Source organism: Alligator mississippiensis, chromosome 11, assembly GCF_030867095.1.
Source record: "Alligator mississippiensis isolate rAllMis1 chromosome 11, rAllMis1, whole genome shotgun sequence".
NCBI lineage: Eukaryota > Metazoa > Chordata > Crocodylia > Alligatoridae > Alligator > Alligator mississippiensis.
Genome location: NC_081834.1, coordinates 26,637,709 through 26,658,671, shown reverse-complemented (window position 1 = coordinate 26,658,671; position 20,963 = coordinate 26,637,709). Strand labels below are relative to the sequence as shown.

At 36.6% G+C, this 20,963-nt stretch overlaps 1 protein-coding gene across 17 annotated transcripts in view; it reads right to left on the bottom strand.

The window, feature by feature from the left end:
• TCF12 (transcription factor 12) overlaps window positions 1-20,963 on the bottom strand; it is a 314,097-nt gene that overhangs the window by 32,355 nt on the left and 260,779 nt on the right. For all 17 annotated transcript variants that reach the window (XM_059714710.1, XM_059714711.1, XM_059714712.1 and 14 more), the window contains 5 exons: window positions 10,725-10,830; window positions 9,503-9,642; window positions 9,035-9,179; window positions 5,674-5,738; window positions 860-938 (listed from right to left, as the gene is read on the bottom strand). In XM_059714710.1, coding sequence (XP_059570693.1) covers window positions 860-938; window positions 5,674-5,738; window positions 9,035-9,179; window positions 9,503-9,642; window positions 10,725-10,830 — 535 coding nt within the window. The remainder of the gene's footprint in view (window positions 1-859; window positions 939-5,673; window positions 5,739-9,034; window positions 9,180-9,502; window positions 9,643-10,724; window positions 10,831-20,963) is intronic.

Here is a 20,963-nt window from a genome sequence, read left to right as displayed (position 1 = left end):
ATTACCATTGTTGCTTACCATGTCTACCAAATTGAAGAAACATTTCCATGTATGGCTTTTTTCATTAACTTTCAGTTTCAGGACTATTTTATATTTGCAAATATAACTTCTATATGATGTCTTTAAAGCCATAGCAATTTTTAAAACAATATTTTTTTTAAAAGTCAGATTCATATAGTTATGTGAAAATTACCATGGCTTCTATACAACATCTCCTATAATGTTAAAAGCACTTGTAAGTCTTTGTGTTTCAAAAAAGGATATGAAAATACATGGAGTTTTTGCCCTCAAATCTTACATTGGATTAAAGAATTTAACAAAAAAAGAAGGTCTGGCAAAGCTACTCCCACCCCCTTTTAAACAAGTAAATACAATAAAAACAGTACTATTCAAAGTACAGTACTACGTATATTCTATAAAACAGACATTGAAACTTCACTAGCACAGCTGTATTTGCCATTAGACAAGTGATTCTCAACCTGGGTTGTTGTAAGATCCTTTGAAGGGGGCCGCAGGAAGTGTGAGGACATAAGGGAGGTATGAGGAGGTAAATGGATAAAGGCAGGCTCAGGCTTCACGTGTGAGGAAATAAGCAGATAAGGGCAGGCTCAGGCTCTTCACATCTACCTGTTTCCCTGGCCCCACTGCAAAGAGGTAAGCACTGCAATAAATTAATTAATTTTTGAAATGGGGTGCTGCCCAATCCACAAAATTTACAGAAGGGTGCCTTGTGTATAGAAAAGTTGGGAACCACAAATGAATCCATGATTTCACTGGAAAGTGAAACTACCAACAAGAAAAAAAGTTTTCAAAATGGCAGACAAGATATTGGCAAACTGCAAGAGAAACTGGACCTTACCTGTGAGAGGTGATGGCGAACCCACTGGCGTTGATGGATTTGATGGAAAACTACTGCTGGTATGGTCAGGCGAATAAATCTGACAACAACAAAAGGATTTATACATTTATCGATACATGTCACAGCTAACAGTAAAAATAAAATCTATAGATTTGGATTCATTTTTATTCTTTCAGTTGCCACCCCTGATGTTAGTTTGATGAAAAAATTGATTCATCAATCATAGTTCGGTTTTATTACTTGGAACACTTTAAAAATGGCTATTTTCAAACAGTTGTCAAAACAAGCAGTGCCTATATTTCATTGTGAAGCAAATATACTGAATTCCATTTGTACTCTTTAAAAAAAACTACAAGGAATTTAGGATTAAATCTGTGTAATCATTCAAGCATAACTGTGAAAGTAAAGGTTACCAAGTCTGCATATGTTAAAAACTAGTTAATATATAAAAGCAACTTCAGGAAAAATTGGAGGAATAACTATGACTCCCTATCATGGAGACAACAGACAGACCTTATAAACCATGACAAATTAAAGTTCTGATTAATTTGGGCTAAATTACAGGTTTTAAAAAATATAATCCTTAATTTAAGGAAATACTGAGTAAAAAAACAACTTTAATTACTAATGTTATTTAAGAAATGAAACAGTCTGAAATTCTGCTGTTATTATGAACAGATTATTTTTATGCGCAAAGATTTTTTTCTCTGGCTTATTTCTAGTCAAATTGCTTCCATAACATACACACACACAGACACAACTCTCTCTATAGATATCTATATCTAGATCTATATCTAGATATCTATCTATAGATATCTATATAGATATATATTTAGCTAGATAGAATGTGTATATATACACACACATATGTGTGTGTGTGTGTGTATATATATATATATATATATATATATATATATATATATATATATATAGTGTGTATATATTACACACACACACTATTTTATCTCTCTCACACACGTGCACGTTCACACATGCATATTGATCTTTCAAAGCTATGGGTTACTTGGAGCAAAATATAATTTTCTACACTTCCTTTAATATACATGAAATTTTAATTAAAAAAAAAAATTTAAAAATCAAATAGTTAAAATTTGCATTAAGCACTAAAAAGTGAAGTTCCTTTGAAATCTGTTCTGAAGAAGCAACTGGATGCATCTAGGAATTGGTAATAAAATATGTAACACTTCTTACAGCTCATGAGTTCTACATTGGGGTTTCAGAGAAATCAAAATTTGTTAACCATTAAATGGTGGTTTAACAGTTTCAAATCTCTGCCTATTTGCTCCGTTTGTGTCTTTGCCTAAAGATAATCTGACATTTCAATGTTTAGATAATAATAATCTGGAACCTGATTGATCTGTATTATATTTTCTGATCTGACAAAGAAAGGACTCGGTGGGCCATATGGCCCTTCTTGAACTTTCATTTTATTGTTGTTAAAAAAGCCTTGCGGGTCTCTTACATACGTATGTTAAAGAAAATTTCTTTAAAAAGCAGAATCATTCCCATAAGCCAATACACTCAATTAACACAAAAATCAATTAAAAATGACAGTTAAAAACCTCAATTCTGCTTCCTTCTAAATGTTGCAATGTAAATTAAAAAAATACAAACCCAAAAAACATGGTATTCAAATTCTAAGTTTAAATAAAACACCTCAAATTTTCTTTTAAATCCATTGTTTTTCATCCCTCTACATAGAAATCTTATTTATTTTCAGAACATCTTTACCAAGGAAAGAGAGGGTTTTAAAAGCTCTGGTTAAATACAAAAGTAAGAACTCATTCTGTATGCAGTTCATGGCTGCTGTAATGTTAAATGACCAATGATGAACAACTCTGATACCTTCTGCCAGGCTTAAATGGTAACATGACTCATTTTACTGCAACAAATGAGACTCCTCCTCCTATCAGTCATGGTCCATTCCAATCAGCAGGGTGCCAATATGCCAGGGTCTAATGAAAAGGGTCTTAGACAAAAGCTGCACAATTGAGAGCCCGCAGAGCCAAACCTCGGAGCTGTTAGTCCAATTTTTAAAACACTACAGTGTACATTTCAGTTAAGTTTTGTTATGCTAATGTTATTGAGTCTAAAGCAACAAAGAAACTTAATTCATGAATTACTTTTAAAAGTCAACTTCCCTACATTTTCTTTTCTTTTGTTAGGGAACCACTGGCCATTTAACTATCCAGATCACACAAAGGCCTTTACCCTAGTTCTGAGGTAGGAATCAAAACATAAGTTATCACAAAGAGGTCTGATATAATCAACAAAGTTAAACAGTCCTCCTGTTTGATCTCCTCTAAATTAAAGACCAAGTGTTTTGATTTGGCATTAGGCACTGAAATAAACCAGATGTTTCTCCCGCCGTATAACCCTCCATGGGCACAATCTTAAAGAGTTATTGTTTGGCAAATGTTCAGGGAAACACATTAGAAATGGCACGAATACCCAGATTTTCTTTTCTTTCTATCTACACTAGTTCATTATCCAAACTAATGCATAATCCACAGGGCTTTGGGAACTTTGTGTAAATACTTTCATGTACAATTCTCTTTCTTGCCTACCCTGAGATTAAGACCACAATTATCCAGGCTTAAACCTAAAATAAAAGAACCTTTGCAAATGTATTATCTGGCCTTACATGTTTAATCACACAGTATTCTGTACAGTCTTTAATACCTAAACTGAAGAACAAATGTTGTATCCTCTGATGTTTCACACATGAAAGGCCTTTTGTAAGATGTATATCAACAGAATTGTAGAACCAGAAATTACTCCTAATAATACAAGTAATGGTATTTAAAATCTAAAAAGACAGATACTGACTTTAAAACAATGTAAGACAATATAAACATTTTAATATGCTTTTCTAAAACAAAATATTAATACTTTATTAGCTACAAAAATTCATTTTCACCTGTGATATGAGGACATCCCATAACCAATACCGCTGTATTGCTTAATGAACAATTGTAAAAAGTGTGCGTGTGTGTGTGTGTGTCTGGGGTGAGAGAAGCAGATGGATGAAACAAGGGATTTGAAGTGTGCAGACTATGGCATGCACCGATAGAGCAGATGGAATGCATCACCATCAGCTATGACAGAAATGATTTATGGAATGACCTGGCTGCTCCTGCCAAGCAACAACATAGGATGACAGAACTAAGTTACTATGACAACCAAAGCCCACCCACCAGTTAGATTAAACATTCTTGCCCTGACTTCCACTCTCAGTAAATTTGGAATTTTTTCCAAACATCAGCCTGTTTTTTTCAGCTAGTCACAAAAAGAGAAAAAATACCTAAGGAACCTATTCAACAACTACCACCATCACAAAAAAGATGAAGCACACCAGAAAACTTCACAAGGTCACACAGGGCTGGCTATCCCAGACAGCAAAGGTTTCAGCAGAAAATTTGGTCAGGCTGTAGAACCATGTGTGTTAGAGGGCATCTCTGTAGGAAGTACTCTTATGCCCAAGAAGCTTTTACTGACCTTTCACAGAAACAAAAATGGTCCAATGTCTGTTCCTAGTGACAGTTCATTCAGGCAGCACCAACATTAACTGCCCTCCGCACTCCTGAACTGGTAACTAGTGCCGGACCCCAAGAAGAAAATAAGGCATAGTATTTATCTCCCTGGTCAGTCAAGTTTTAGAGAATTCTCACTATCCAATACGGCATCAACAGAGTCCATCTGACATTATCAGGGCTGGCCATCTTTTTACATGACCCTTAGAAGGAAACAAGGCTAATAGGATTTGCATGAGTGTGCACATTTGCGTGCACTGGGGTGAGGTGGGGAAAGCAGAATGCTGCCCAGAGATGGTCTTTTGTGGCAGTAAGGGAGTAGTTTTATCTCCTGAATCAGGATTAAGCTCCCTGTGTGCTAAGCAACAGAAGCCTGCAGAGCTTTCCCAGCCACCACCCATAGATTTGGAATTTCTGGTATACAGGGCATCAAGTCAAACACTAAATATAAACAACATTTTCAAAATGTTTTGTACTGGTTTATGTTCTATAGAATAGAATGGCTTCTTTGAGAGTTGTACTTTTTTGTTAATTTTTTTTACAAAATTATAATAATTTGAATGGATTAGAGACTTCTAAATCTTTACATTATGACTTTTGTTCCTGTTATCAAAACACTGCTAAAACAACTTCACAAAAAGTCTGCATAGATAGATATAATCTTTAGAGATGCAACATATACCTGTTTTTTAAAATGTCCCTTAAAATTCCACAACTTATAAGTGATTTATTTATTAAACCAAAAAAAATATTTTTATAGTATATTCAATTCCCAGTTTTATATGGCCACTGAGCAAACGTTTGAATCCAATTCTGCTCCGAGATATATATTCCACATTTAAGTGGGAGCTGTATATAGGAATCTGGTGGTAAAATCTGTGTTATGATGCAACCAGGTGTTTGTAAATTTTGCTTTGCACAAAAAAAATCCTGTCATATTCATTCTGGATCCAAATTTTCTGCAGAACAAGCCGATGCCTATCAATTGTCAAAGGGGAACCCCATTAAATAAAAGCAGTCATTTTCATTTGCTTTTACATGGATATGCAGCAAGTATCACATTATGTAACATACTGAGCTATTTTATCTGAATACTTACTGTATTCCAAGTTATTGTATTTCATACATGTAAACTGTTAATTGTAACTACTGATAATTAACTAAAAGAAATTATAACTAGGAATAACAGAAGCCATGATCAACGTTTTAAATAGGCTTACAGTCTAGATTAATTTAAAGACTGTGTTAATTATAACTTACAGATGCCAATGCCTTTCCAAGTGCATCACCCGTCTGTGAGCTTCCAGCACCATTTCCTCTGTTTCCTGAAATGGAAAAATAAACACAATGCTTATTTGTAAAATTAAAGAATGAGTTTGCTTTAAATAATAGAAATTTTAGCAAATGCAGTTTAGGACTATATTATTTTAACAGGACACTGTCAGAAAATCTATTTCATTAGACATTTTCACTTCATTAGAAAAATTGTGTGCATGTATTTTTTATTTATAATCGCTCTTTTTAAAAAATTTATATTGAGATGTTTATATGGAGATTATATATAAAATCTCAATCATTTGTGTTTACATTTTGGTGACCTATTTTTCTGCAATACGTGCAATCCAAATAGCAGCCCTGTGCTAGCATACGGACCAGAAAACAGAAACAGCTAGGAAGAAGAGTAACACAGATTTGTCCAGTATCACTGCTCAAGCCAAAAGAAATGGGAAGAGAAAACAGGTTGTGAACACCTTTAAAACTCACTTTTAATATAGACTAAATACCAGGGTGTTGTATATTAATTACTGCCTCCCTCCATTTTAGAAACTTCTTTCAAATACCCCTATCAATGGTTCTGTCCCTTCCTATCATTTGCCTTTGCCACAAGGCCAAGGAATTGGAGCATCTTTCCTTCCAAATATCACTATTTGTGAGTAGGTTCAGCCAATTAGAAACATGGACAAGGACATTTTTAATATTAAAATTAAGTTTTTATTTGATAAATCTCTTTAAGAGAGCAGCTTAAATCTGAACTTATCAAATTCTGACAGCAAAAAAAAGCACTCCATGTAACAATGTACAGAATATTAACTATGAAACTCAAACTATACATCACTTACTGGCTTCTACTGCAACCTAAATTCAGAGAAAGGTATATAAACTGAGATCTTCTCAAAGACCCTGAGCTAAATATGTGCCCCCAAATAAAGGACAAACTTAGCCATTCAGACTAAGTTGTATATATGCATTTATACCAAGAGAGAGTGAGATCGAGGGTGCAGCCTTCTGAACGGACACCAGTTTTTACAGTTCGCTTCTTATGACAGTGCCCCAAAAGGGACAGGGGGAAGGGGAGACATTATACACCATTTTCAGTTTTGTAGCAGCTCCACCTCCAGTACACGTTCCCCTAAAGCCTAAAGGTGGTACTTGGCTTGCCTCTTCTTCATCAACAAAATGCATCCAGCAGCCACCCCCACCCAAGTAACATAGCACAAACTAGGGCTGTCTATAAACACTGATCTAACTAAAGTTTGGGGACCAATGTTCATTTAATTAAATAACAAAATCCCCTTGTGTGGGCATGGCTTCAAGATCATCTGAAATTGATTTATGTTAAGTCAATTAAAAACAACTTGAGTTCAATTATTTAATATACTCAAACCAATTTTAAAGTGCCTATATTGGAGTTGGGAGGTATTGCATTACCTCTATCACAAATTTGTGTGCAGTGCAGAGCTTAACTCCTAATACAGGGAAGGGCTATTATTTCAACTAGAGCGCTGTTTAACGAGGCTTGATGAGCTATCGAGGGTTGCATGGGTAACCCAGCCCTTTGACTGTTGCCCCGCCCCCCTGGGCACCATCTTGGGACTGGAAGTTCTGGCTCCTGACTTTGCCACCGGAAGACCATCCCCTTGCCCCCTGGAAATACTCTTTTTGGGAGGCAGGGTTTGCCAGCTTAGAACCAGAAAAAACCTAAATCATCCATTAAAAGTCAAACACCTACTATAACATTTTAATTTTATTACAAAAAATATTTTTGTCATCATGGGCAACTGGTGCCTCCTGAGTCAGGGGGGCACTTGCCCCCCCAGCGGACAGTCCACAACCTGGGGGGGGGGAGGGCCTCCCACTGGCCAGGGGGAGGGAATCCCCCCCAAGGCCAATCCTGCCAACTCAGAAGCTCCAGGGGGGCTGCTTCTCCTAGCGCACTCCCTGGTCGATGCTCTCAGGGGGGCACCAGCATTCTTGCCTGCTCCCCCTGCCCAGAAATGCTGCCTTCAGGGTGTGCATGTGCACCTCTGTGCATCCCCTATGCATTGCCACTGTTCGTCATGATCTGTTTGCATACTGTATATAGAAATGATTGCATAATAACTCAACGATAAAGTCTTAGTCTTGTATATTGTGGGGAGGGGGTGTAATTGGGGTGCGTGCATGCATATGCATGTGTGGTGGGACGTGGGTATGTGTGAGAGTCTGTGTATGGTGGGGTGGAGGGGTTGTGTTTATGGTGGTGTACAGGAGTGGGGTGGTGTGGGGGCGCACACAGGGTATGCTGGAGGGATATGTGTGTATGTATGTGGTGGGCTGTGGGGGCAGGATGTGGGTGTGTGGCATTTGTGGGATGAGGGAGGGTGTGGGAGTCTGGGGGGAGAGACCCCCACACCTCCCCCCTATGGTGCGCAGCCCCTGCTGGTGACAGCAGCAGCAACAGCAGCAGGCGAGGGCACTCAGGGTGCTCATGCCTGGCCCAGACGCTGCCACTCAGCAGTCTGCTGCTCTAGTCAGTGCTGCACATCACTGCGAGGTGTGAAGCCTGACTCAGCCGCTTCTATCACCAGGGCCTCCCTGCCACACACGTGCAGCCCCTGCACTTGTGTACCACTGGAGGAAGGCTCCACACACCGAAGCCGGTTGCCTCTGCCACTCCTCACCTCCACGTGCAGTGCTGGCCAGAGCCACGTGACACCAGGCACGAATGCCCTGAGCGCCCCTGCCTGCTGCTGCTGCTGGCGGGGGCTGCACGCCATGGGCGAAGTGTGTGGAGGGGCTCCCCCAGTTCCCCACCCTCCTTCATACCCACACCCTGCCCACCTAAGCTCTGCGCTGCTGCTGCCCCCCTGGGCACAGGCTCTGCACTGCCCCCACCCCCACACTCTGTGCACCCCACCCAGGTACAGCTCCCCCGCCGCTCCCACCCTCACCTCCACCATTTCCCTACCTGCTGCCCAGAGTGAGTGGGATGCCAGGGGGGCTGAGCAGGTCTCCCAGTGGCTGCAACAGTAGCAGCAGCAGCCCCATCCAGAAGCTGCATGCTGGCCAGGCCAGGCCCTTCCATCCATGAGGGTGGGAGTGAGGTGCAATAGGGTATGTTGGCTGGGTGGGGTTGTATGTGGGTGCCCTGCTCCCACCCTTGGGGCCAGAAGGGCTGGGTGGAGTACAATTAGTTGGTGGGCTCTTGCAGGCCAGGTGAAAGTGCCTGGTAGGCTGGATTTTGCCCGCCCCTGTCCTAATATCTTACATAATTACAAAACAACAGCAATAGAAACATTTAATGACTGAGTAACTTTAACTTGAACCTTACAGATTCAGGATTAACCCAAGAAAATCTTACCCAGTATGTTATCTGATCCATTGACGGGAGGAGTATGGGAGGCAGCAACATATGGTGAACTACTAGTACTGCCACGATGGAAGCTAGACATTGGAGGAAGACTGGCATTTATATCTGTAGGTGAGACTGAATGTGGGGGGTAGCTCTAGAGAAATGGAAAAAAGACATCAGCCAATTCAGTAGTCTCTAAAAAATGTTGCTATCTTATGATACAAATACAAAATGTCCAACTTATTGCAAATTACATAAGAGACTAGCCATCTATCACAGACTATTTTATTACTACAGATCTATTTTAAATGACATGTACATTCAAATAAGATACAGCAAACCAGTATATCCAAGTTACCAATTAAACAATAGTGAATTCTGATAAATATAGAATTTATATTGTGATCAGCCCAAACAAGAAATGAAACAGAGCCATCTCCATATTTAAGTGCACTGGATTAGCTTGTTATAACTCACCAAGCGGTCATGTGTGTGTAGGCTGCCATAGCTGCTGGACTGGGACATGTGCGAAGAAGAGCTCCCTAGCATTCCACCATAACCAGGCTGGCTCATACCATTGGATGAACTCCAAAGGTCAGAAGAGTTATGGGTCCCATCTGTTTTTTTTTTAAATAAAAAAATAAAAAATATTGCTTGTAAAAAGTGAACGAAGTTCTTCTCAATACAGTATCATGTATTTAAAAACCTCCATATAATTCTCTCATTTTTTACACTAATATCAATAGTGAAATAGTGAATAGCTGTTACTGTGTCTTCCATTTTCCTGCCATCATACCGTGTTGCTAAATTTTAAAAAATGAGGCTTTATAGCTGAAATACAATCCAACCACAGCTGAAAGCTGAAAGAGAAAATATGAAGTACTTCTGTTAACTACAAAGACCATCAAGTAAGGCCAGATTTATATCAAGAGGGATGATAAAAATTCCAGACAGCAAAAAATGATGCTTGGTTAAGCAATGCTCACCATAAACATATAGTGGAAAAGATGTCTTAATCCATAATAAGCAATTTATATTGTCTAAAACATTTTAACACTATAAAAATCAAAAAAAGGTTCCATAATACCAGACTTAAATAACTGAAATTACTACATTATACAAGCCTCAAACCAAAGTGTGTCAGCACTGCTTTCCCACAGGAATACAAACTGAAATACTCTCTACACTTCTAAACTTGGAGACTGCTCCAAAACCTCATCAGACCAAAATAGGAGCTAGTAATATGACATGAAGCTGAGGAAATGCAATCTCAAATCATGATTTCTGCTCCCTGTTTGATTCAAAAGTCATTTGTTTTTTGGCATGCTGGAGATATAAGCATTTATTGTGAACTTGGACTGTTAACAGATTGTACAGTCAAATTCCAGAATGATCAAGAAGATCTCACTTAATTTTTCCCTCAATTGTGTGCTGTTTTGAAGTCCCTACAAAATCAAAGGATGGGGGAATTCTGTCCATCTGGCCTTGTGAGTAATCCTCCAAAATTTTAGCCAGCAATTAACGTCACAAGGAAACCCTGAAATCAAATGATAGCTCCCTTTCATTTAATTTATAGAAATACACAAAATTCAGCTGCACGTCTGAGCATAAAACCTTACTTCCTCTACAGTTTCTCTGTTGCATTACTTAGTAGGAAGTAGCTAACTAGCATTCCTGTATTTAGAGCTCCTTTACCTACCTTGCATAAAGAAAGTGCTAGCAAACATACTGCTTGGTGGTTTAGGAGATGGGTAACTTGGAGATTCTCTGTTGAAATCATCAGAACTTGGGGATGGCGCATACACCTAAAAATTGGAAAACAGTAAAAAGCACATATGTAGTGTTTGGATGGCACAAATGAAAAACAACAGAAATGAATACTAGCACAGAGGCCTAAATTAAAGAGAAGCAGCAAGCCCCACTATTTAGTTCATTTGTTGCCCTTATTTTGTTTGTTTTTAACCAGTTGCCAAAGTACTCCAGCACAACAATCCTAACCACACTTTGCTTTCTGGTGTGCCAATTCAACCAGGTGGACTGATAAAAACCTAAATGTTGGTTATGCTCACAAAGCATAATGGTTGCACAGATTTGTTGCACAAGATAAAAAATAAGGGAAAAAAAAAGAGAAAATCATAAAAGCCCAAAACAAGTTTTGATTTTAAAATAACTCTATGCTTGTTTAAATATTCAATTAGCTGGAATCCTAACCAGTCAAGTAAAAAATGCATGTCCAGTACAAATGGTAGTTTAGTGTTACCTGTCTGCTTTTGTAGGTTTACGTAATGCAAGTCTATATCCTGCTGAGTGATTTTAAAACTACAATATGAAGCAACTTTTAAAGTCTGGCACAGCTATTAAAATACTTGTTTGGATTCATCAGTGGAATGCCAATTTCCCTTGGTAAACTTGTGCTTCAGATAAGCTCAGTATGAACATTTTAAACAGGCAAATGGCCAGTTTTCTCATCAATTTGAAAACTATACAGGGGGCAAAATAAATTTAAAGCTCAAATGCTTCTAACTGCAGTGGCTAAAAATGAGCAGTGAAAGAAATGAAAGTGCATTCAGGTATGGTCTGAAGAAATAAAAATCAGCAAAAAGACCATGCATGGACTCATACAATATAACACCGTTGCTCTAAGAGATGCTGCTGCTTTATAATGCTGTTTTGCTAAGTATTTTAAATGTGGTACTATGAACTACCTATATTGTTTTAAAATATCTGAAGTCCTCAAATGCAAGTAGACAATTTAATGTTTAATTACAATTAAGAACACCAAAATGTAGTATTTCAGATGAATCATATTTTGCTACAGTATATGCCATAGGAGAGCCTGCTTCTTCTTCTGACAAAATAAACTAGTTTGTGATTATTTTTTTAATGTAATGAAAAGAACACAAGAGTTACATTCCAAATGATGAAGGTGCGTGGTGGGGTTTTTTTATGGGTTGTTTTGTGTTTTTTTTTATTTTGTTTTGTTTTATTTTTGGGGGGGGGGGGGTTACATCCCCACAGAAATACAAACATGTACGTATGTGCTACTACAAGATTTAGGCCTCTTCTCTCCCACTGCAATATGCTGGCTGCCAGTCAAGACTGAAAAAGGGTCCATGACTATTAAAAGAGGTCTTGAAAATCTAGGCAAATACTATTCTGCGATGTAACATTTAATGTTCTGACATGGAAGTGTGGAAAATGAAGTTGGTAACTTTACATGTTAATTTGTATACCTATACCCATAATGATTTTCCAGCCTTCTGTTTTCAGACCAACTGGGCATGTCTGTATAGAAAGAATTCTTTTATACAGAGGGACTGAACTGCTACTCATTAAGGCAGTTTTACATTAGTGTAACTGCAGTGGAATCAGTCTAGCAACACCAACATAAAACTAGTGTAAGAGAACACTCAACCCCTGGGCATTTCTGCGAACAGGAACCCTTGGAGTTGGGATAGTAGGGTAAAAGCAACGAAGTGGAAATAACCCCTGTACTTATATTTGTATTTTAATCTTTCAAACACAAAAAAGATTTATTTGTTGACTGTTCTATGAAAGAATATTGTTTCAAGGGAGAGTTTATATTCAATATATTTCCAAATTTAAAATTTCTGGAAGAAAGGTTAACAGTGGAAATGCTTATCAAGTCTGAGTAACAGCATGACAACATTATAAACTAGGTTAAAAGTATGCGTGTATTCATGGTATACAATAAATGCATATATGCACAGACTACACACATACTTAAACTGAAGTGACAGCCTGTCAAATTTTAAGTGCTCACAATCAGAAGACTACAAACATATTAGCAAAACTGGGTTTAATTTACAAGTTGTCTGTTGTGCAAAATAATGCAGCATATGCAATACCTGATGGATAATCTATCACTGTCACAAGACAGCAGAGGGAACAAAGCTATAACATACAGCACTGACATGGAGATGTGCATTGATTAATGTGAAAAAAATCCACAATGACAAATTATACTTCTTTTAAACTTTGGTGGAGTAGTGTTATCAACACAAGATTTGTGATGGGAGTGACCAAGTAAACTTTCAATCATTTCTAATAATTTTGACAATTTATAAAACTGTCTAATTAAACGAATAGTACCTCAAAACAGAAAGTACGCTGAAGAAGTTTAGCTTCTACAAATGTATCATTTACAGTTACACATGTAAAAAACATTAGCATAATAAAAATGTTATGAAATATACTAATGTTAAAAAGGCCCCTTCAAAAAGCAACATGAAAGTTCTAGCATAGGCACATAACTTTATATAGTTTCTACTTGTTTTGGTATCTTAACTATAGCTTGCAAAAACATAGCTGCAATGTTATGAAGCTGCACTTGTGCCAGTCTAGATTTTTCAGATCAAAGAGCTTTTGCGGCAAAACACAACTGATGTGGTCTCAAAGACTTCATTAACTCCAGATGTGGGGAAATAGTCAGCCAATTCCACAAAAGGAGTAAGTCTCTTTTAGTTACAATCAGAGCTACCCACAAATTAAAACCAGACCTCTTATGTCATCTGATCACCTGCAGATGAGTGCCAGCTTTTTTTTCTGGTTAATGACCTAATCATAAGTTTTATTTTGTGTTGCTACAAACAGAATTTAAAAGCAAAGGAGGAATAAAAGATTGCTGAGATTAAACTAAGTCTTTGAGGAGCAAAGTCCAAACATTTTTAATTAAAAAGTTGATAACAGAGAAACTGTATTTTAAATTTAAAGTTAAGAAAAGACATAATAGATCATCTGGCTTATCCATTTTAATGCATTTAATGCTTGGCACCCTTATCCAGAAAAAAGTAGCCTCCATGACCACTGTCATACAGCAGCTCTGTAGGTCCCTCATAACAGCAATGGAAGTTGCTCCCAAATTTGAGGATATTCTCTTTTGTAACAGATGCATAATGCAATTTTAAGTATGACACGGCTTCCCAAGACAGCCTCTTTTGGCAATCAAGCTGTTGAAAGTGCCATCTGGGAGGCACCAAAGTAGTTCTTTCCTGGCTAACATTCCCTGTCAGCCAGGGAACAATGTTAAAGAGCCACTAAGCCCAAAGAGTTCCCTTAGCAAACAACTTTGTCATAGGTGGACAGGAGCCCTGTTGAAAGCTCATCTAGTTTCATCAAAGCCCCTAAACACAGGGCAACTGGTGAGGGGAGGGGGGGAAGGTATCTGTGAAACTAGCGAGGGGTAGATGCTCTCTCTGACCACGACAGACGAGACTGCTCTTCCAACATACCAGACTCAGTTTTTAAGCAGCCCATAGAGTAGAGGCCTGGTCCCACTCTTTCCACTGAACATGAACACTTGCAGGTTGTGGGGCCATAGCAGGAAGGAGGAGAAACAAGGGAGTTGCAGAACACGGAAGGTCAAAAGCTCCACTTCCCTCTACCTCCCTCAGCCTGAGTTGTTCCACATTTCTCTAGCATGAAAGATTCAGGGATGAGGTTTTACTGGGGAATTCTCCTTTCCTTTTTTTTTCTCTTCAGCTTGCTGATCTCCCTTCATAACAGGCCAGGCTCCTGCACCACTGGCTCCTTGGCCTTCCAGAGCTTGTGGACCTTCCAGAGTCCACAACATGGCTATTTTGCTGCTATATCAGGCTTGTACAGCACAATGAAGACAGCACACGCTTTCTCTGATCTCCAAATATTCAATAGATATTATTATATATTTAAAAATTAATACACTTGTAAACTATCAAAGAAGTGTGTAGCATGCTTCAGTTTAACTAACAAAAAGCCTCAAGAGTAGACATATCATAACAGTCTGGTCTTACTGATTTTACTCTGTTACCAGAATTTGCCTATATATACACATTAAATAAGAACCAAACCCCATTGATAACATACTTCCTCGTGTTCAAATTTCTTTCCCTTTATATACATCTGGGTTTTAAAACAAGTTTTATGGACCATAGTAAGTGCAGATTAAATAAATATCAAAGATGCAAAAACTTCAAGTCTATTTTAAATATGCATATAGTCAATCATATTCTGCATTCTGTATATAAAATTATAAATAATGCTACTTATTTAAAACTTTGCTTTTATCAAATTTTCAAAAAGCAAACAACACACATCAAGCAGTAGCAAACTTCTATAAGGGAGTAAAAACAGCTAATCAAATCTGTAGCTCAAACTCCACTAACTGGCCTATCTAAATTCCATCAGTACTGGTCACGTATTATAAGAGTATGCTCTGATGAATGATCTGTACTTGTGGCAAGATTTCACAATTTATTATCTGTGGGAACTGTAGCAAAGACAAATGCTGTTGGAACTGTAGTCCAAGAATGAAAATGGTAATTTTAATTTTTTAATCCTGTATATGCATCAAGATGCAAGTATTCCTTCTGTCAGCAAAAATCTTAAACTTCAAATTTTAATGAACAAACAGAAAACATTTAAACAAGATGTCAAACTGACAAAAGCCAGAAAATGCAAGATCCAAGCTGACTCTGATCTAAAATGCTACTCTGCTGTAAACACCAGGTATGATGTCTTGTACTGATTTGAGTCCCTGCAATACCTAAGCATGATGGAAAAAAAACACTGAGAAGGGAATGTCTCCCTTAACTCCAAAACTGGCAGATTTTTTTTTAGCATAGCATAAAACAACACAAAGTAAGATAAAAGTCAGAGTGAAGGGCCCAGCTCCTTCAGTTTCTCTGAAATTCACTATTTAAGAAATGTTTCAGCATTTTTTAAGCATGTGTTGTAAAAGTTTAGTTGGACACCTGAAAATGCAGAATGATTGAAATCATTATGGTATATCATACAAATCCTTCTTAGTCCCACGGTTAATAAAATGTGTAAAGAAATGCAGTATTGATGTCAGTGCTAAAGGCAGATTTAAGTGTTAGGCCCATTTGCTAAAACTCCTTATAAAATGTGTGGAAAGTTTTTCTTTCTATTTGTTTTAAGGGTAGGGGCCGTGGTTGAACAGGAGAATGAGACCAGAAACAAATGTGTACATCTATCACAACAGATCAGAAAACAGGTTTCCTTTCCTCTTCTTAAATGCAAACTAAATTAATTGACTAATGACATGTACAACTGAGTCTTCAGAAATTCCTGTTTTAAAATTTCAAAAATTCAAAGGAAGCCTGAAATTAATAACTTAAATCTAACCAACTCATTTCCAGTCCTTGTTTGCCTTCAGGAAATCATTACGGCTGTGATATAAATCCCTATTATTAATTAAGCTATATGAATAGATAGAACATTGTCTTCTGTTTAAAATGAATTTACCTAATCTCACCTTTAATCTGTTTCTACATCTCAGAGACAACTATATTTCTACAACATACCTGTGTTACCAAAGCAAATATACTGAACAAATGAGTGTATGTCACTCTTTGGCACCTACGTTTTTGAGAAATATAGATCCATCCAATATAGCACCTGATCCCCTCCCTAGCTGCTTTCGTTTGCCCATAGAAATGGACATAACCTTCACTTTGAAGCATCAATAAAGCATGTTGTAGACAACACACCCTCCTAGCAGGGGACCACTGCTCAATAGATTGGCAGTTAAACCCACTGGAGCTGAGCAGAGAAAACTCTCCTGAGCTGACACACTGCAACCTATAATACTTTTCTTTTTTGGGGGGTGGGAATGGAAGGGGTGAAAAAAAATCAAGTTGACCAATGCTACAAGGTCTCTTTATTCAATGCCCACAGCAGTTTATCCCTAGAGAATTTCTGGATGATCCAGTGTTTATCCTGACTTACAAATGTTAGCTTTGACCTTGTCTGAGGTGCTGTGGGCAGCATATGGTATAGGATAGATTTAATTGTACTTTTCTCTCTCTGCACTAACTGGCCCAATACTAATAAAAGCTGAATCAAAATCCCTCTAGAAAGCAGAAAATATTTAATTTGTTAACACTTAGTTTCTGTAAACTTACAAGCTGAGAATGCCTACATATACATAAAGATAGACAAATTATTGTATTCTCCCTACAACATGTATTTTAGGGGGAAAAGTACTTGTATTTCATCAGGGGCAATTTTCAATATTTTAAGACCTATATTGATACAGCATATTTTGATACTATAACTCAACATACTGTTATGAGACCAAAAAGCAGACCATATTCTTTTAGGTTTTTTTAAGTACAGACAAGTATATACACACTCACACATGGGTACATGCAGATGTTTTTCAATAACTCTTTATATTCCTTTCAGAAAAACTGATTAAAAAAATCTTCACTCCAGACATCTTACTCTAAACCTAGTACAAAATAATACCAGTGAAAAATTGAAAAGGATGAGTGCCTTTAAAAGGGAACTGTTTTTTGTCCTTCTCTTTTTTGCTGCTATTCATGACTGTAGCAATTCCCTATGGCAGACAGTAACTCCCTTGTGGCAAATGCCCTCAATGAAATGTTGCCATATGTCCAGGAAAATAAACTACACTTTAACTACGTTTATATTTGAACTACATTTAACTACAAATAAACTACACTTTAACTACAAATCAAAGGTATGCAGACTGGGGTTACAAATTAATTCGTACTGTGAAAAATACCCAATTCATCCTTACACATAACATACTACAACAACATGTCATCATCCTGAAGTGTGTAGTTAAAAGCTGTACAAAATAAATTTGAAAATCTAGAAAAATGTTTTTCCCCCCAAGTGACTTGATTTTGTTTGCTAACAATACCAGACTATTCTCTATTCTGCTAAGATTTAAATGTTTCAGCACCATTGCTTAATAGACTACCAAATATGTAAATATTCAATTTATTCTGAATATGTTTACTACAGATAAAACAAAAATTTACTTCATTTTACAACATACAAATACTCCACAAAACTCCACTTTACTTTTTTCTCATTATGTATTTCCTCTCTCTACTTCATAAGAGTTAAACAAAACAGGGCACGGATCAATAAAGCAGTTTCTCAGGTTTTTTACACAGTTAAAAAAACCCTAACCTGAAACCATTAAAAAAGCATCAAGTTAGTACATTCCATTAATTCTTCCATCAAAGACATCTGTTCCCCACCCTTCCCGATACAAATTTAGCACTAAGTAGAAAAGAAAGGAAAGGTGGAACTTGATAGCAAAAATGTGTTTAATTTTGCCTTGTGCTTTATCTTAATCTGTGAGAATGCTGTTTGAATTAATTCAGCCTTCCCTCTTCCCAGCCCCCAAGGCATTCTTGTATTTTCTTCCCAGACACTAAGAAAAGAATTTCTGAATATCAACAGGTGAAGTAAAAACATTCCAAGTTTTCTAGTTAAGTATAAATAGTTTATACTTTCCCCTCAACAAATAGAACAACGCTAGGAAATACACTACTCAAAAAATTCCTTGAATTATATTACATAACACAAATAACCAGTACTATTTTACTACTTAGTAAAAGATGTATGCTACAACTGTAATTTTCCACTTACACTTCTCTTCTGTAACGGAGGGCAATTACAAGAACACAATCCCTTCAGACAGCATGAAAAATCATAATAATAATAATTTTTCATGCTATTACCATGCGAATGTATCTGTAACCCAGCATAACTAGCTGTGTTTGAAAGCATCTTGGCAGTTCAATGTCATTTTGTCTATGTATTACTTAACTTAATGTTTTTATAACTTTCAAGTTAAAAAATAAACAAACTTAGAAAGAACATAACATATTTAGCTAAAATTTATATTGGGGAATACACCAATACCTAAAATTCAAATCATAATTAAAATAGAATCTCAAAACATGAGCTAGATGTCATTAACTACTGAAAGATTAAATGAAAGGACTGAAAGCAGTAGCACTTAAATAAATAGAAGCTGTGGTCTTAAGGCCATTCAGTCTTCTCTAACTGTGGAGTTCGAATATAGATACTTTATGTCAATTTAATATATACAGATATATAGATATATGCTATATATAGGAAAGCATTCATACAAACAGCAAAACCCAAACCCTTTCCTCTAATGCACGCATGCACAGGCACAAACATACACACACATATTTATATAAAATCTGAATGAACAGTGGCATTCTTTATTTTACAGAGACTTATTAGGGGGGAGTAAAAACTGAAAGATGTCAATAAGTAAAAAATGCAGATTAAACTTCAGGCTGTGTGATATAAGATTGTCATATGATTTGTCTTCTATTTACTAACTCTTCAAGCTCATAAAGGTCACCTCTGACCTATAACAGGCACATGCTATCAATTTTCAGGCCATGCTACCCTACAGTACCAGCACTTCCACATACTATGAGCCTGGAAATACTTAATAAGATCAAAGCTTTCTTCCTGCTTCAGAACAAAGAAAAATGTTGTAATAAGGCGATCTGTGCTCAAGAAAGAATAAAATCAAAACTCCATGCAAGTCATATTCTCTTTGCTTCAGGGTATTGTATAGTTAATTTTACTTAAGTCATATATATATATATCTTCACATAAAACTTCAAACAGACTGTTTTAACTTAGGAGCAGACATGAAAGAAAAATGATTTCACATTTGAAAGACAGCTGGCATTTGTACCACAGGAAATGAAAGAGAGCTCAAGCAATTTCACTTATTTGCCCACCCTCTCCCTCAGTATCTTTTCTCTTATTGGACAAGCTCATACACTTTGTTTATAATGAGTTTCAAGATCCATAGTTTAATTACCATTGATTAGACACCATGGCAAAAAAGTTTACTAATAAATAAAGGCAAAGCTCAAGTAGGCCTATGGGAAAAGAAATGCCAATGAAACAAGTCAATATATTTACAGACCTTACATTCTCCAAGTATTCATTTATATACTTTGTTTTCAGAACATGGGCAAACCAAAATCATGTACAAATAAAATAAAGATGTTTAAACAAAAAGCACTATAAATATACTGTACAAAATTTATAATTCCAGATAAAGACTGGGTTTGTCTTTTGTCATACAAACTAATAATATCAATATTTTACATTTTAAATATACAGACCATAATTAGGAAATAGCATATCATCAGTCCACAGCAAATTACATATAAAGAAATGTAAATATTTTAGATTTTTCAAAAACTAATGATCACTCATTTTAATTTGTATTCTGCAGTAGATCCAGTTGCATTTTGCCCTGTTACATACAAAATTTGAAATAATCAAATTTTGGAAAAGAAGGTAGTGCTTGCCTAAAATGCATTGTTGTTCAGATTCTACCATTCTCTGAAACATAGTACATTATCAATGTAATGGCCACAATTCAAACAGAAAAGCTAGTCACTGACACAGACATCTATTAAGTATATGCAAGAATATAATATCTTTTGATCTTCCAGAGGATCATGGATTACAAAATCTGGACTATGCTATCAGGTACAAACTGCTGAAAATGTTTTGGTGTAAACAAGATTCAAATTTGTGAATCAAACCAACTTTCCTGAATAGGGTCAAAATGATGATTTGATTGGAAGCAGATGGTATAACAGTAAAGTCAGTCTCTGAACCTCAAACTCCAAACAGGAAACACAAGCCTTACTGGATGACTGCTTCCCTAATCATTCCCAGAGAGTCATACTTGTTATTTTTATAAATAACCAAGAAGACTTTCATCTCTTCTCTCTGTTACACAAAGCAGCCAATAAACCTAAATATAGTTTTTTGGGTTTTAAATATTATCAGAAAAAGCCCCATCTTTGCAAATATATTGCCAGCATGCAGAATAAGTTGTCTTCTAGAAAGAAACACATTAGAAATATTATGTAATTCAACATTAGGTTGATTTAAAAAAAAAAATCTACCAACTATAAACTTAGATTTATCTTATCATCACAGAATGTCAGCCTCATAAGTCTTCTAAAATATGCAAGTAAATTACACCAGCAATCTAAAGTACTTTGTTAGACTAATCTAAAAACATACAGGTTTCAGTAAGTGCCTATTCAGCTATGTCAGCCACTTAGAAACTATATGA